At 37.7% G+C, this 13,968-nt stretch overlaps 3 protein-coding genes across 3 annotated transcripts; all 3 read left to right on the top strand.

The window, feature by feature from the left end:
• The first annotated feature begins 113 nt into the window (after positions 1-113).
• Positions 114-4,711, top strand: LOC111230298 (BTB/POZ domain-containing adapter for CUL3-mediated RhoA degradation protein 1-like). Its single transcript, XM_022756985.1, has 7 exons — positions 114-526; positions 945-1,205; positions 1,356-1,525; positions 2,211-2,300; positions 2,551-2,603; positions 2,787-2,982; positions 3,228-4,711. The coding sequence occupies exons 2-7, from the start codon at positions 968-970 to the stop codon at positions 3,474-3,476; spliced, it is 996 nt and encodes a 331-aa protein (XP_022612706.1). The 5' UTR covers positions 114-526; positions 945-967; the 3' UTR covers positions 3,477-4,711.
• An 895-nt stretch (positions 4,712-5,606) lies between these two features.
• hirip3 (HIRA interacting protein 3) lies at positions 5,607-10,714 on the top strand. Its single transcript, XM_022756966.1, has 8 exons — positions 5,607-5,685; positions 6,727-6,847; positions 6,961-7,102; positions 7,614-8,009; positions 8,120-8,277; positions 8,801-8,948; positions 9,213-9,311; positions 10,347-10,714. Exons 1-8 carry the CDS (start codon positions 5,612-5,614, stop codon positions 10,526-10,528), a joined length of 1,320 nt encoding a protein of 439 aa, XP_022612687.1. The 5' UTR covers positions 5,607-5,611; the 3' UTR covers positions 10,529-10,714.
• Positions 10,715-11,012: 298 nt separating this feature from the next.
• LOC111230260 (protein FAM173A-like) lies at positions 11,013-13,939 on the top strand. The gene is made up of 6 exons (XM_022756926.1): positions 11,013-11,075; positions 11,669-11,832; positions 11,954-12,058; positions 12,143-12,283; positions 12,835-12,885; positions 13,032-13,939. The coding sequence occupies exons 2-6, from the start codon at positions 11,671-11,673 to the stop codon at positions 13,257-13,259; spliced, it is 687 nt and encodes a 228-aa protein (XP_022612647.1). The 5' UTR covers positions 11,013-11,075; positions 11,669-11,670; the 3' UTR covers positions 13,260-13,939.
• The last annotated feature ends 29 nt before the right edge of the window (positions 13,940-13,968 follow it).

The raw sequence follows: 13,968 nt of genomic DNA, 5'->3' as shown, positions 1-13,968 counted from the left end.
CAGCATGCGAGGCGTGTATTGGTGACACACTATTTCCCTCCGAAAGGGGGCAGATTTTCATGTCGCGAGTTGCCGTTCAACATCGTGTTGAAAGTAGAAGAAGAAAGCAGCGGATGAAGATACAGTAGTTTCGTTTCCGATTGACCCATTTAGCAACTCACATTAGCATCAGTTAATAATCTTTGAATCCAAAAATGGAATTGGTCTTCCTTAATTTAGCACTTTGCGTTTTTTGATGGATAATTTCTGATTCTTAGTCCAAGAAGCGATACGAAACAAAGGAGCGTTGCTAGCTGTAAGCGTAGCAAAATAGGCTAGCTGTTGTTAGCCACTTTGATTTAGCTGGGCTGGCGGCGATTAAAATGAGCTGTCAAATGTTGACTGCGTAGTAAAGTTGTTTGTGTGCTTTGGGCTGTTCGTATTGGCTGGCGGGTTATTAACGAGTGCTGGCTTATTAACGCTTACACATTTAGCTATCTTAGCCTAGCTACGTCCAGCCTTGTAGCTCCCTTGGATGTTCAGTGTGGTGAGTACAGTTTGGTCTAAGATAACTTAATATTACTAGATTTGTTTAGCCTATTATCACAACAACTAGACTTCAGCTAGTTGACCAGACAGTCAGCGTGTAAACTGCTAATGTAGGATGATTTATTGTGTCACATTAAAGAATGTGGGCTACTGTGAGTCAAATGCTTCCTGTATTTCGCTGTGATGAAGTGTGGAAAAATGCTTGGTACTGAACGGACGCACTTAACACGTAAGGAGAATAAAGCCTGCCTTAGAGGTTAAGGCATTATACACAGTTTACCTAAACAACTGTCAGTATCAATATATTGTCTATATTAACTGACGAGACAGCAGATATAGACAGTAATAAAGGAGCCATCCTCGTTCTAGCCCAAATCTGCACTATAAACAAGCCACCATGTTCCTCTGTATTACAGTCGGGAAGTGACTCTTCAGCTCCATGTCTGCTGAGGCTTCAGTTGGCAGTCATGCTGCCGACTCTGCCCAGTCTGCTGTTTCCCACTCCGCCTGCCACAGCACAGATGAGCACAGAAATCAGGGTCTGCTGGGGAGCAAGTATGTCAAGTTAAATGTGGGTGGCTCACTGCATTATACAACTGTCCAGACATTAAGCAAAGAAGACAGTCTGCTGCGGAGCATATGCAATGGAGGAACAGAGGTTACCATCGACTCAGAAGGTGAGCACAAACCTTTTTACTGGATCCACATTGTTACTCTTAAATGTCTTGAGAGCTGTGCCACTGACATCAGCATTTTAACTTGTCACTGCCACTAAGTGTGGAGTATGGTTTCTTATGTATGGTAATGTTTCTTTCCTGCTGTCCCAGGCTGGGTCGTGTTGGATAGGTGTGGTCGACATTTTGGGCTGGTTTTGAACTTCCTGCGAGATGGTTCGGTACCACTTCCAGAGGAACACAGAGAGCTGGATGAGGTTTTGAAAGAGGCCCAGTACTATAGGGTCCAGGGACTGGTCCAGCATTGCCTCAGTGCCATGCAGGTAAATAGATAATATATACATATAGAGTTTTTTGTTTGTTTTTTCATAACAATTTTTATTGATTTTTGTTAAGAGCATCTACAAACATTTTCAAACTACATAATATTAGTACAATGAACTAGTATTTTAAGATTTCCCCCTCCCTTTGTCCCTTCCACATTAAAATCACCATCCAGCTCATCCGCTTTCTCTTCCTCCTCCACCTCCTCCTCCTCCTCCCTTCTCCCAATAAGTTCATTTGTACTAAAGCATCAAAGGTGTTTTTAAAGTCCATGTAGTGTAATCAGATGCAGTGATAAAATGTTCTTGATTGTCTGTGTGAAATTGTCACCATCACCATCTCTTTCTGGCTTATTTATCAGTGTGTCAATGTCAAAACATTATGTTGATTAATCAATCAAATGTTATTCATTAATTAATTGTTGTCTTAATCTTAATAATTTATGACTTCACAAAGAGCTTTGCATTTCTCCTAATCTTATAATGCTAAAATATAATAATATAATACTTGCAGGTTTTAGTTAGTGCTCAGACTAAACAAGGAATTTACTCACAAATAATCTGGTATCTTAAATAGACAAAATTATTGACTGAATTTTTTACCCAGTTAATTGGTCAGTTGATAATTTAGGAAAGTGTGTTAATTGCTTATGTATTTCAATGTTTGTTCTTTTTTAACCTTCAGAAACAAAAGGATGTTTTTGAAAGTGTGTGTCGCATCCCCATGATCACCTCAGCCAAAGAAGAACAGAAGATGATTGCTACTTGTAGAAAGGTGAATAACATTTCATCTAAATCCATTGGATCACTGACAGAGGTGTATATTAGGTTAGCAGCTGTCAAATCCTAATTGTCTAGTCCTGTGTAGCAAATGTCTGTCTGTCTGTACAGAATTGAAAAAGAACAAGATGGTTTGAAGAGATTTATAATTGGGAGCCATGAAACCTGCTGCTGCAGTGTGAGACAATTCTTCACTTGTAGACTACAGAATTACCCTGATTTATTCCTGTTCCTTGTCTCTACAGCCGGTAGTAAAATTGCAGAACAACAGAGGAAACAACAAATACTCTTATACCAGGTAAAAATTATGGCTGAGTGCATGCATCCTACACAGAGTATGAAAAACAATATGACAAGTCACCTTCTGCCACAACAACATGTCAGTGTTTCACATGTCCATTTGACTTGGATTTTGAGTACAAAGTTCTTATTAATCTTCTTAACTGATTGAGATTTTCTCTTTGTCTCCGCCTGTGACCAGCAACTCTGATGATAACCTGCTGAAGAATATTGAACTTTTTGACAAACTTGTGCTACGATTTAATGGCCGGGTCCTGTTTGTCAAAGATGTGCTCGGGGATGAGATCTGCTGTTGGTCTTTCTATGGTGAAGGCCGCAAGATCGCTGAAGTATGCTGCACCTCTATTGTCTATGCTACAGAGAAGAAGCAGACAAAAGTAAGCATCACGTTATGGGTACACTAAGTCTCAAAGCTGTGGTTTGATCTTTTGGGAAATGTGTGTATCTGCTTTCTGGCATTGAGTTCAACAGCAGCTTGTTAGCTTAGCTTAGCACAAAGACTGGAAACACAGGGAAACAGCTAACTTGGCTCTGTCGTTGGTAATTAAATCCACCTAAAGATCAAAAAGTCTGTCAAAAGTCAGCTATTCACCACCAAACTTGACCATTGCGTGTTTTTTAGGTTGAGTTTCCCGAGGCTCGAATCTTTGAAGAAACCCTCAATATTCTCATCTATGAGAATGGCCGAGGATCTGGTCCAGGAGGCTTACACCTTTTAGATTCAAGAGGCTCAGGTTCATCGCTGGGAGCTGGCCAGTCAGAGGAAGAGGGTGCTGTGGGAGGGGACAGACGAGTAAGACGGATCCACGTAAGGAGGCATATAATGCATGACGAAAGAGGGCACGGTCAGCAAACTGTCTACAAGGACTAATAATGTGAAAATATAGGGCATAGGAGAGTTACTTGAGGTATGTTTATTTTTTTGTTGAATGTTAGCAGAATGAAAGAGATGTCCTTGATCATAGCAATAGCTTGGTAGTTAGTTATTTCATTAATTGTTTTAGGCATCACTGCAGAAATAGAGAGGTTGATGACTGAGTTGCAACTGAAGTAAGAGTCGTTTGGAGGTGAAAAATGCTTCTGTTTACAAGAAAACAAACTGTGTACATTATTTAAATAGGAAATATGTAAAATTACCTGGGAAATGTAACTGGCATAAATATTACTTTGCAAATATTAAGGAACCCCCTGCAAGTTACTGAAAAGGTCTAAAACCCAACTCCCACCCCAAAGGTGGCTAATTTATTCCTAGAGCAGATGGCCTACTGTCAATGTAGGTGTTAATGATGTGCACTCGCAGCCTCTTCTGTGTTTGACTTGTAGGAAACACTGTGTCAGTCAGTTCATTCAGGTTGTTAAACATCTGTTGCCTTTTCCGAAGATGGACTGAGATGCTGGCCGACAGTGAGGAACAGAGGATGGTGAAGTTTAGTTTAGATATCTTAACACTGGAATAAAACTGAGTAGCCATTTTTAGCAAGGTTGTCCATGAATGAGATTGTTGAGCAGCTCAATTTTCTTTATTTAAATTTTTACTGCTGTTGCTTCAAGATGTTTTTTATTAATTAATTTATGAACTTAATTTATTGTTTGGTATTTAACTTTTGTATTGTATGCAATCTTTGTGTTAACTAGTGCTCAAGTGAGTTTTAATTTTTGGAATGACATCTATAGCACACATCAGATTTTGAATTTACTCCTGTAAATGACTAAATCGTGAACTTACATTTCAGTTCCATGTTTCAAGAGGAACAGAGACCATGTCTTTGATATTGTATTTCATTCTGAGCCATGATTTTTCACTTATGCTTTATGTCTTACACCAAACCACTGAAATTTGTTCAAAGTAATAGGCCATATAGTGATGATAAAATAAATTAATATTGGGTTGTATTTTTATTTCCCTCAGGGAGAGAAGTATTTTCTTTCTAATAGTCACCAGAGTCTTGTGTAAACCTAGTCACTCTGAATACTGAAAAAAACAGTGAATGAGAGCAATATGTATCTCAGACCCTTTTATAAAATCACCTTGGAATATGCACTAATATAACTTCCGTCCAATAGTGGTCATGGGAATGTTCTGAATAAATTACTTATAAAATTCAACTTTAGCTTCTTGGTCTTATTTTTCCCTTCTTTCCTCAAGTATAATAAAGAAATGGACTACATTTTCCAGAAAACAAATGGAAGTTACCCACAGGATATTTATTTATCATTCATTCAAACTGATGATTATAGGAATGTAATCTCCACAGATGTTCAGTACAGTGGTATGAATTATTTAGGTGTTATGCCTATTATATGGAATAAAACCTAAGTCAAGATTTTAACTATTTATCATTGCACAGTGCCACATGTTAGTCCAGTGTTTTGTTTTTTAAAAATGACTGAATCACAACAATTTTCCATTCCAAATTTTTTTCCAGAACAGTGTAAAAGGAAAGTAGAATCAAATCTTATGAAAGGAAATATCAAATAGAAAGGATATGGCAACAAAGGAGAGAAAAACAAGTAAATGCAATAAAATAAAGGCATATTAAATTCGGAATATTTTCAAATATAGTAGTATGTTTCAAAAATATTAAATTGATTTATTTCATGGTTTTTATTTTAGATAAATATGTAAAACTATGAATGAAAAAAAGTAAATATAAGTGATATTTTAGGAAAACCAACATTTATGGGTAGAGCTTTTTCCCATTAAAATCATTACATTTATAATTCAGTCTTAGGGTCAAAATACATTTTTACCTTTTTGGGTTCATATTGTCGAAGGTTACTACCCAAATCTGTCCAAACATATTTTTTGCAGTAAAATTAATATTGTTAAAAGAGATAAGCGAGAAATTCAATTTAATTTCTACAAAAACTAGAAGTTGTCCAAGTTTTTAGATTTTGTTTGTACTGTGAAAGGGCGTCGCGCTGGTCTGACGTCACTTCCAGCTACGTCCGGCTGTCACGCCAATGCCGCCAAAAACATAAATAAAACTAGCACAGTGAGAAAAGATGGTGTCAGAGAAAGAGACAGCGACAATCCGCAGGTTTGTGCGTGGTGAACTCCGCGATGAGCCAGACTTAAGGTACAGTTGAAGCATTCATTAATTCGTTTAATTAATTGCTGTTTGTACCGAGAGTAAAAACACAGACGTGTGTGTTAGCAGTGAACTGTCGGTAACCTGTCGACATGCAGGACTAAAGCAGTTTACCGTAAGACCCACTAGCATATATCACTTTCAACACATTCAGTGGTTATTTAACTACTCAGACTGTTGCATGTTGCCTGTTGAACACAAACACTTCAGTTACTGTAACGTTGATGTGCCATTTACTACTACTAGAAGACTATGAGGCAGTTTAACAGTGTTATGGTTTGTCATCCCACACGACTTTGGCTACACGGGCCGTGCGAGGCTTAACATTAACTTTAGGTAGTCAGGAAAGCTTTGTTAAAAAAAATTGTAAGGTATTAGTGCCAGTGACAGCTGCCAAATGGCATTTACCACATCAGTAGTTTAGAAGCTAATAGTTGTAAACGACACCTGCTGGGCAGAAGTGGTATCTTTCAGTGGGTTAAAAAAATACAGTGGGTGAAAACCATTAGGAAGTTAAACTAAAACAATTGACAGTGTATCTAGTAATGTGCAAGCCTCACCTTCAGTTGTTGGAATTGAACTAAAATTAGTTCCTCTCGTTTCTGGAGGTAGAAAAGTTATTTTTAGTTGACTATAATGAAGAATAATACACTAAATACCTCATATTTGTCTATATATTAAACATTGCACTTAAAACTCCAGTGAGGTCCAAAAGTCTGACACCACATTCCCAGATTGTTACCCACTGTACATTATATAAATATTTTCCTATAGATAGAAATGAAAAAACAAAATCCCTCTTTGTGTGTTACCTATAACTTTTGCACTAAGCAGTCACTCAGTCTTAAAGATCTCAGTTTTCATCTGTTCATGTTTCAGTCATTCAGTATGATGTGGGCCTGTTAAATGTTTCACATGTATTTCTTAGTCTGTATTCAAAATCGCAAAGGCTCAAATTAAGTGACTGTTTCTGTAAATTACCTCTTCCCTCGTACACCTTGATATAATTTTTCTAATGTCTTATTCCAGCACACTGACCTTAGGAATTCTAAAAAAACGATATTTAGCACGGGTGGGCCGTGAATCATTAAGTCCAGAGGCCAGAAATTACATGAAACAGGCGGTTGAAGAGGAACTGATGAAAATGCAGGTAATTCTTCCCATACAGCTCACATATATTTCTTTAAGTGTTTGTGATTTTAGGACTGGGATCATGTTTAGTGCTATAGGTATAACCATCATCATACATTTTTTTCCTGCAAGGACGATGACGAAAACGGAGAGGAGCTAGAGACCAAGAAGCCCCAGAACAAAAGGAAGAGAGAAGAGGAAAATGATGAGGTGATAAATGAGAGAGAAGATCCAAGGGCAAAGAAATCCCGCTGTCTGTCAAGTTCATCATCAGGTTTGTTTTAATTGTTATTTTCCTGAAATGTTTTTAGATGCCTGTAATTTTAATGATCTATACAATGTTTTACTTTGCAGTTATGTGAAATATCCGGGAGCATTACTAACACTAGGACATGCATTTGGCAATAATAGTATGTGGTGTCACTTTATACTTTTCAACATAAAGCAGCAAGCTGGTCACAACTAATTGTTCTTTATTGTATGCTTGCTTTCATCAAAGGCCCAGAGATACAGACACTAATATACAGATATACTGTGTACACACACGGTTTTAATCTTGTCCTTTTACAATGCAGTCCTTGTTCAAGTAGCATTTGAAGGTGCTTTATTTGGTTTATATTAACTTAGTTGAGTACAATGATATGGTTTATTTCTCCCTCACTACCTATATTACTCCGACCTTGTTTGCATTATTCCCAGTGAGGTCTATCCATTCCCTCAGTGAGTTTTGTTGCTTCTTTGTAAACCATAAAATGTTTTGTCTTTTCTTGTTTGGTCAATGACAGAATCGGAGGATAAAGAGGGCTACGAATCAGAAAGTGAGGAGAGTGATGAGGAAGACCAAATGAAATCTGGATCTGAGGATGCAGAGCGAGAGGTGAAAAGATCACAGCACAAGACAAATGGGAACCATAAACAGCAGATGGACAGTGAAGACTCTACAGATGAGGAAATGAATGAGCCAGAAAAAAAAGGGAATAAGAGTAAATCTGGTGACAGTCCAAAAGATATGGTGAAAAAGAAAGTGAACGCTACAAAGAATGGAGAGAAAAAAAGCAGCCGTACAAGTCCAGAAAGGAAAGCGGCACAGAGTGATGGAGAGAACGAAACTGACACAGACAACAAGTCAGTAAGGAGTGAAAAAATCAACGGTGATGAGTCCTCAGATGACAGTGAAAAAGGTGACTATGCAAAATTTATACCTGCATGTCCCATATGTAAATGTTTATTCATTTATAGTGTTACAATTTTTTTATATGACTTGATGTTACTTTCTGCTCGTGTTACGCAGAAGAAAAAGTTTCAGTAGAGAAGAAAAATAAGGACACAGACTCGGATTCATCATCACTCCCCTCTTTGGAGGATGACAAGGCTAGTGGGACAGAAGATAATCAAGATATTAAAAAAAAGAAAACCATGAAAAAAGTAGAGAGCACCAGAGGTCAAAAGGTGAGTCCATGCATGATGTTATAAATCAGAATCAGTCAGTCAGAATCAGAAAAGTCAAGCTTTGTAAAGTTTTTACAAAGTTCTCTTCATCAAATGTTTTTTTTTTTTTTTTTCAAAAGTATTATGAAATGATTTGTGATGTATATTAATGAAGGTTGCATTTGTTTGAATTTTTTATCTTTTTTACTGTGGTGAAGTTAAATTCATTAAATTTTAAATAAAGATGGATGCAAAAAATATATAAATAAAACATTTATGTTCCACTGTGCTTTGGTTATACTCCAATGTATCATATTTGAAAAAGCTAAACTGAATGGTTTAATTTACAATTTTTTTTACAAATAATTAAGGAAAAACTTAAATATCTAGTGTCTGTAAGTGTCCCAACACTTTTGCCCTGAATCTTCATATTGAATAAAGGTGCATCTAAATTCCTGTAAGATGAGTGGCAGAAAGCTAAAACCAAATGTTGTAAATGTCTCTTATGTAAATCTTTTCTTCACAACCTGTCTGACCACTGCAGAATGACGACAAAGCAATTGTGAGGCTCAAACGCTACATTGCTGTCTGTGGTGCAAGGCAAAATTACAAGAAGCTCCTTGATGGCTGTCACTCTGTTCACTCCATGGTGGCTGTTCTGAATAAGACGCTTGAAGATCTTGGTGTCCGTGGTCAGTGGGAATACATTTACCTATTAACAGACCACACAATCTGGCCATAAGTGCTCATTGATTTGCTGAAATACTATACAGTGAGATGGTTTTGATTTGTAATGATAAACAAGCCCAAAATGAAAACCTTACACTAGACTGTACGTTTGTAAAACTGCCATGTGACATTTCTCATTTGTAAACTGTAAAACAGTTTTCATTTTCTGTACAATTTACACAATTTGATTAACTCTAAAAATAACTTGTGTATGTGTTTTCACACAGGTCAGCCAACTATTAAGAAATGCAAAAAAGTCCGAATAAAAAGAGAACAGGCTCAGGAACTAGCTGGCCTTGATGTCAGCAACATCATTTCCACACAAGGTAATAATTTGTCTCTTCATGGTTGCTACCAACTATTACTTTTGTGAAAATTTAATTGCTGTTTGTTGTTTATTGTACATATTGCACTCAGCTTGAACAAGAACGGCAAGTTGATTTTACGCATTACTCAATATAGATTCTAGAAAAGCAGTGCAAAAACTTAATTTGACGTAAGTGTATGTAAACATAATTAACACTGTAGAGATGGCTTTTCAGTTAAAGACGCTATGTGTAGGAATGGGCCAACTGTCTAATTCATACTCTATACTCAACTAGAAGTTTCTTTTGTAAGAAACAAGGAAATGCAGTCTTTGGTCCCTCCTCTCCCATCCCCTTCTCCTGTGGCATCGTCAGACTGGCCGTTGGGCATACCAGGAAACATCCCTGTGGACAGTCATTCTGGGTGTGCAATGAAAGCATGCTATCTTCATGATCTGTGGCTGGGTTTATTAGCCACTCACAACTGAGTTTCAACTCTCACCCTCATGCTGAGCTTGATGAAAGAGAGGAGGGATGTCTGCAACACAGCCAGGTTTATAGCCTACTTGCAGTTATTACTTCTTCATCCTCTCATGTTGGGCTGAGGCCAGATTGGATGCTACAGCGAGTCATTATCATCTCTTGAGGTACAAAGTGGTATTACAAGATGGAACTGGACTAGCTGCCTAGCATGCTAACCTCAGTAAACATCTTTGAAATGCAATACATGGACATCTTTGACTTAATGTCAAAACTGTAATTTCTTTACATTCTGCTGATGAGTTTAGTACATTTTTGAATGTTTTTAGACATTTTATTCAATGGGAAACTTACATGTGTCACAGATGCTGCATGCACCACATATTTTAACGTAATAGTACCTGTATGTGTGGTTGATGACCAGGTTGGTTGAAGAAGTGTACACTGCACTTATAGTAATGCTGTTGATCAAGTGTCTATAATTTTTAATCGCTAGTACTGTTTATCATTTTGGTGCACATCCAAAATATGAAAATATTGATTAATGATACCTGCTAATGTGGATACCTTTCTCAGGTCGTCCTAAACGCAGAGGAGCGTGGCAGGCGAAACATGACCCTCCATCCTCTACATATCTGCGCACTCTGAACTCTGGCTCAGACAGTGAAGAGGAAAATGATACACACAGAGGACGCAGAAGAGGAACAGACTGGGCCAACCTGCAGGGGGTCATCAGTGATGATGCAGAAAGTGACTGACAGGGACAGTTCCTCTTCAAGTCTGGACATTGGACATTACTTTTTCACTGTACCAACTGGGTTTTGGTCTTTACAAATAATTTTTACTTTTAATGTCTACTTTTGGCAAAATTAATAATAATAATAACTATTGATAATGTAGATGGGGCTTGAATGAATGACCAGTTTTTGCAGAATAATAATAGTAGAGTGATGATGTACATCTGTTTTCTATATCAAATAAAAGTATTTTGTTCAAATGGAACAAATATTTTATTTTTACAAGGGGGCATGTACATGAAGACTGTTGATTTGCTTTTGCTTTTTCTAACGTGTGTGGGGGGTGGGGGGGGGGTAACAGAGGGAGAGCATGGTAATAAAAATCTGCCTATAAAAGGGGCAGGAGGCGAGTAGAAAAAATAAAAAGTGATCCCCTAATTTCATCCCATGGACACATCTTATCAGCTTCACATTTCCGGGAACTAATCGTAAATAAGCTCTCGGATATACGGAATATTTGGCAAACGGACTGGTCCGATGGGGTAATGTGTCCGCCGCACTACTGCAGGTCAATGAGATATTTATTTTTAATTGCTATAATACAAGAACCGTTTTTGTTTACGACACAACTATATTAGGCGAAAAATATGTATTTTTTAAGGAGTGAATGTGTGTGTGCACTTAACAATCTCAGTCTGACAACGTAGCTGGATACAAAATAAGTAAATGCACGTGACCCTCAAGCTGCTACACAACTCGTCTGTCACAGCGGTATCTTGGTTACAAATCATACGTTACACTAAGGACTAGAGGCTAAATAGAAGTAGCTCTAACCAAATCACTACAGTTGAGTTGAGACCTCTCTGACAGTGTCAACCAGAACTGCTCATTACAATCTTCCTAAATGTTGACTTTGTGGAAGATCTGTCGTGTGGGATTGCATAAATCTGTATAAGCGTACCTAATAAAGTGGCCAGGGAGTATCTAAACTGTGTGGAAAGAGAGAGATCGTAGATATTAGGTATTGAAAAGTCCTATTATTTCCTACTACTATCCCTACTCTTTGGTTTACAATACCCCCGTTTAGAGTTTTTATAACCCATGTTGGTATTTTCTCTAACTTTACATTTACTTAGACCTTACATTACTCATTTCATGCAGGAATGGACAATGATACACCAGATGAGGTCTTTGCCGAGCTCAAGACGAAGCCCCTTGGAGGATGGGGTGTTGCTCAGATAGCTGTTGGTACTGGACTTGCTGTGTATGCTATGTGGGTGGGAATCCTTCAGCCAGGCTTCCGAAAAGTCCCTTTAAGGCTACAGGTATGGTCCACATCTCCATAACAATTTGAATAATTATTGATGTAACTGCTTGTTCCAAAAAGGTTTGAGAAACATCCAAACATTTTTTTTTTTATCAGAGGCTCTTTAAAATTTCTTCCAGGTACCCTATATTCCAGCCAGCAAAGCTCAAGTAAATAATGTCATGACATTGTTGAGAGGTCGAAAGGGAGGTCTTGTTGATTTGGGATCTGGTGATGGCCGTATTGTAAGTACAAGCAAGATATTTGGGATCTTTTGTCTTGCACTGATGAACAATGAGTTTTGACTATGGTAATTTTTAACCCGTAAGGTCTTGGAAGCCCATCGACAGGGTTTCGCTCCTGCTGTTGGTTATGAGCTCAACCCTTGGCTTGTTCGCCTCTCCCACTATCATGCATGGAGAGCAGGCCATAATGGAAAAGTGTCATACCGACGGGAAGATCTCTGGAAGGTCTGACATTTGTCACTTGTATTTCAGCATTAGTAACACTCCTGCACAAATTTTCAAGTTATACCAGCCAGCATTAAATAACAACATTTAACAGTATTGTAATTGGTTTTGGCAACAATATATTGTTTCCACAACAAAATAGATTTAGAGGAAATGTTCTCACTTCCAGAAGAAAAAGAAAACAAGAATGACACTGAATATCTAAATTGCTGGCAAAATAGTTTCTTATTTGCAAAGATTGACATGACTTGCCCAAATACCTTTATGAATAATACTCGTAACTCTTTGGTAGCCTTTCTGGTTTACTTTATCCTGGTGGTGTATGGTCAGGTCATCATACCTTAAGATATCACAGCTTATTTGCCCTCCTTTCTGCAGGAGTTTTTGTTACCATTAATTTAACATGGTCAGGGAGTAAATTCTGTAGTGACCACAGATTTCAAGAAAGCTGCATAGTTTTTTAAATGTGATCATTCATTGTATTTATGATATTTAAAGGTGAATTGTTAAAAAATTGAACAGTTTACATCTTGCATTTTATCTCATCACAGGTTGACTTGACAGAATGCAAGAATGTCACAGTGTTTTTGGCTCCTAGTGTGGTGAGTAACACAATGAACAGATATCTAGAAACCATGAAATTGTAGATTGTCTCAATGTAGCACACAGCCAAGCAAAAATGCAGTAATAAAGAAAAACTGGATGTTAGCTCACTGAAAATGACTTAAAGAAATATTTGTGTTCCTAGCTTTCATTATTGCAGGAGAAGTTGCAGGCTGAGCTCCCTGATGATGCCTTAGTTGTGGCTGGACGTTTTCCCTTCCCTGACTGGAAACCCTGCAGGATTGAGGGCCAGGGTGTGGACAGAGCCTGGGCATACAGCATGCAAGCACAAAGACAGACCACCTCCAGGAAAAATGACAAGCTCACAGTCATGGATAGCGACCTTGACAATGAACTAACCAAGGAGAAATGATCCACTTGAAGCTATATGGTCTTTTTCTTTCCATGGTTTTTTGTCCTCCTAGAATGGTAACATATAATTACTATATATCATGAATTTATAAGCTGCTCATCACATCAGTATCCTTCACTGGATAAGGACAAAGTTAAGGACATTTTACTTAACTTGACTGTCTACATAATTAAAGACTAAATACTTTTTGATTACTTCCGCAACAGGACGTTTCTGACAACTTCTTTTCTTTTTGCACAAAAGCTCTCTCTGCTACAGCTTTGAATATTATATTTGTTAGCAGCAATGTCTGAACCACTTTTGAACTAGAAATTCCTGAGCAACAGTTTGTGTTGGCATCAAAGTAAAACCACAGCTTTGCCTCCAGATACATGTAGAGTAGTTTTTGTGAATGATCTGTCTGGGGGGGAGCAAGCTTTTGTTGTGTCAACAGCAGTTGTTTCTGCTGTGTTAAGCAGACGCACAGTTCCAATCTCACAAACAGACTGTAACATTTTCTATAAACCCCATGGGGTCCATTGTGTAGAAAGGGTGGTCTTTGCCTGGGTTATAAATAATTATCCAGTAGCAGTTTGTCTTTGACTGTAGCCTTTTTTTTGTTTCTCTTTAATGTTCAGTCTTCACTTTGCTGTAAATGTAACTGCTCTATTTATGGACTATAAATTCCTCTTTCTCGTTCACCATGTGCTGTACACTTAATTTGTCACCT

Source organism: Seriola dumerili, unplaced genomic scaffold, assembly GCF_002260705.1.
Source record: "Seriola dumerili isolate Sdu_G_001 unplaced genomic scaffold, Sdu_1.0 BDQW01000260.1, whole genome shotgun sequence".
Taxonomy (NCBI): Eukaryota; Metazoa; Chordata; class Actinopteri; order Carangiformes; family Carangidae; genus Seriola; species Seriola dumerili.
The sequence above is the reverse complement of the archived record's forward strand: the minus strand, read 5'-3'. Positions and strand labels throughout refer to the sequence as shown.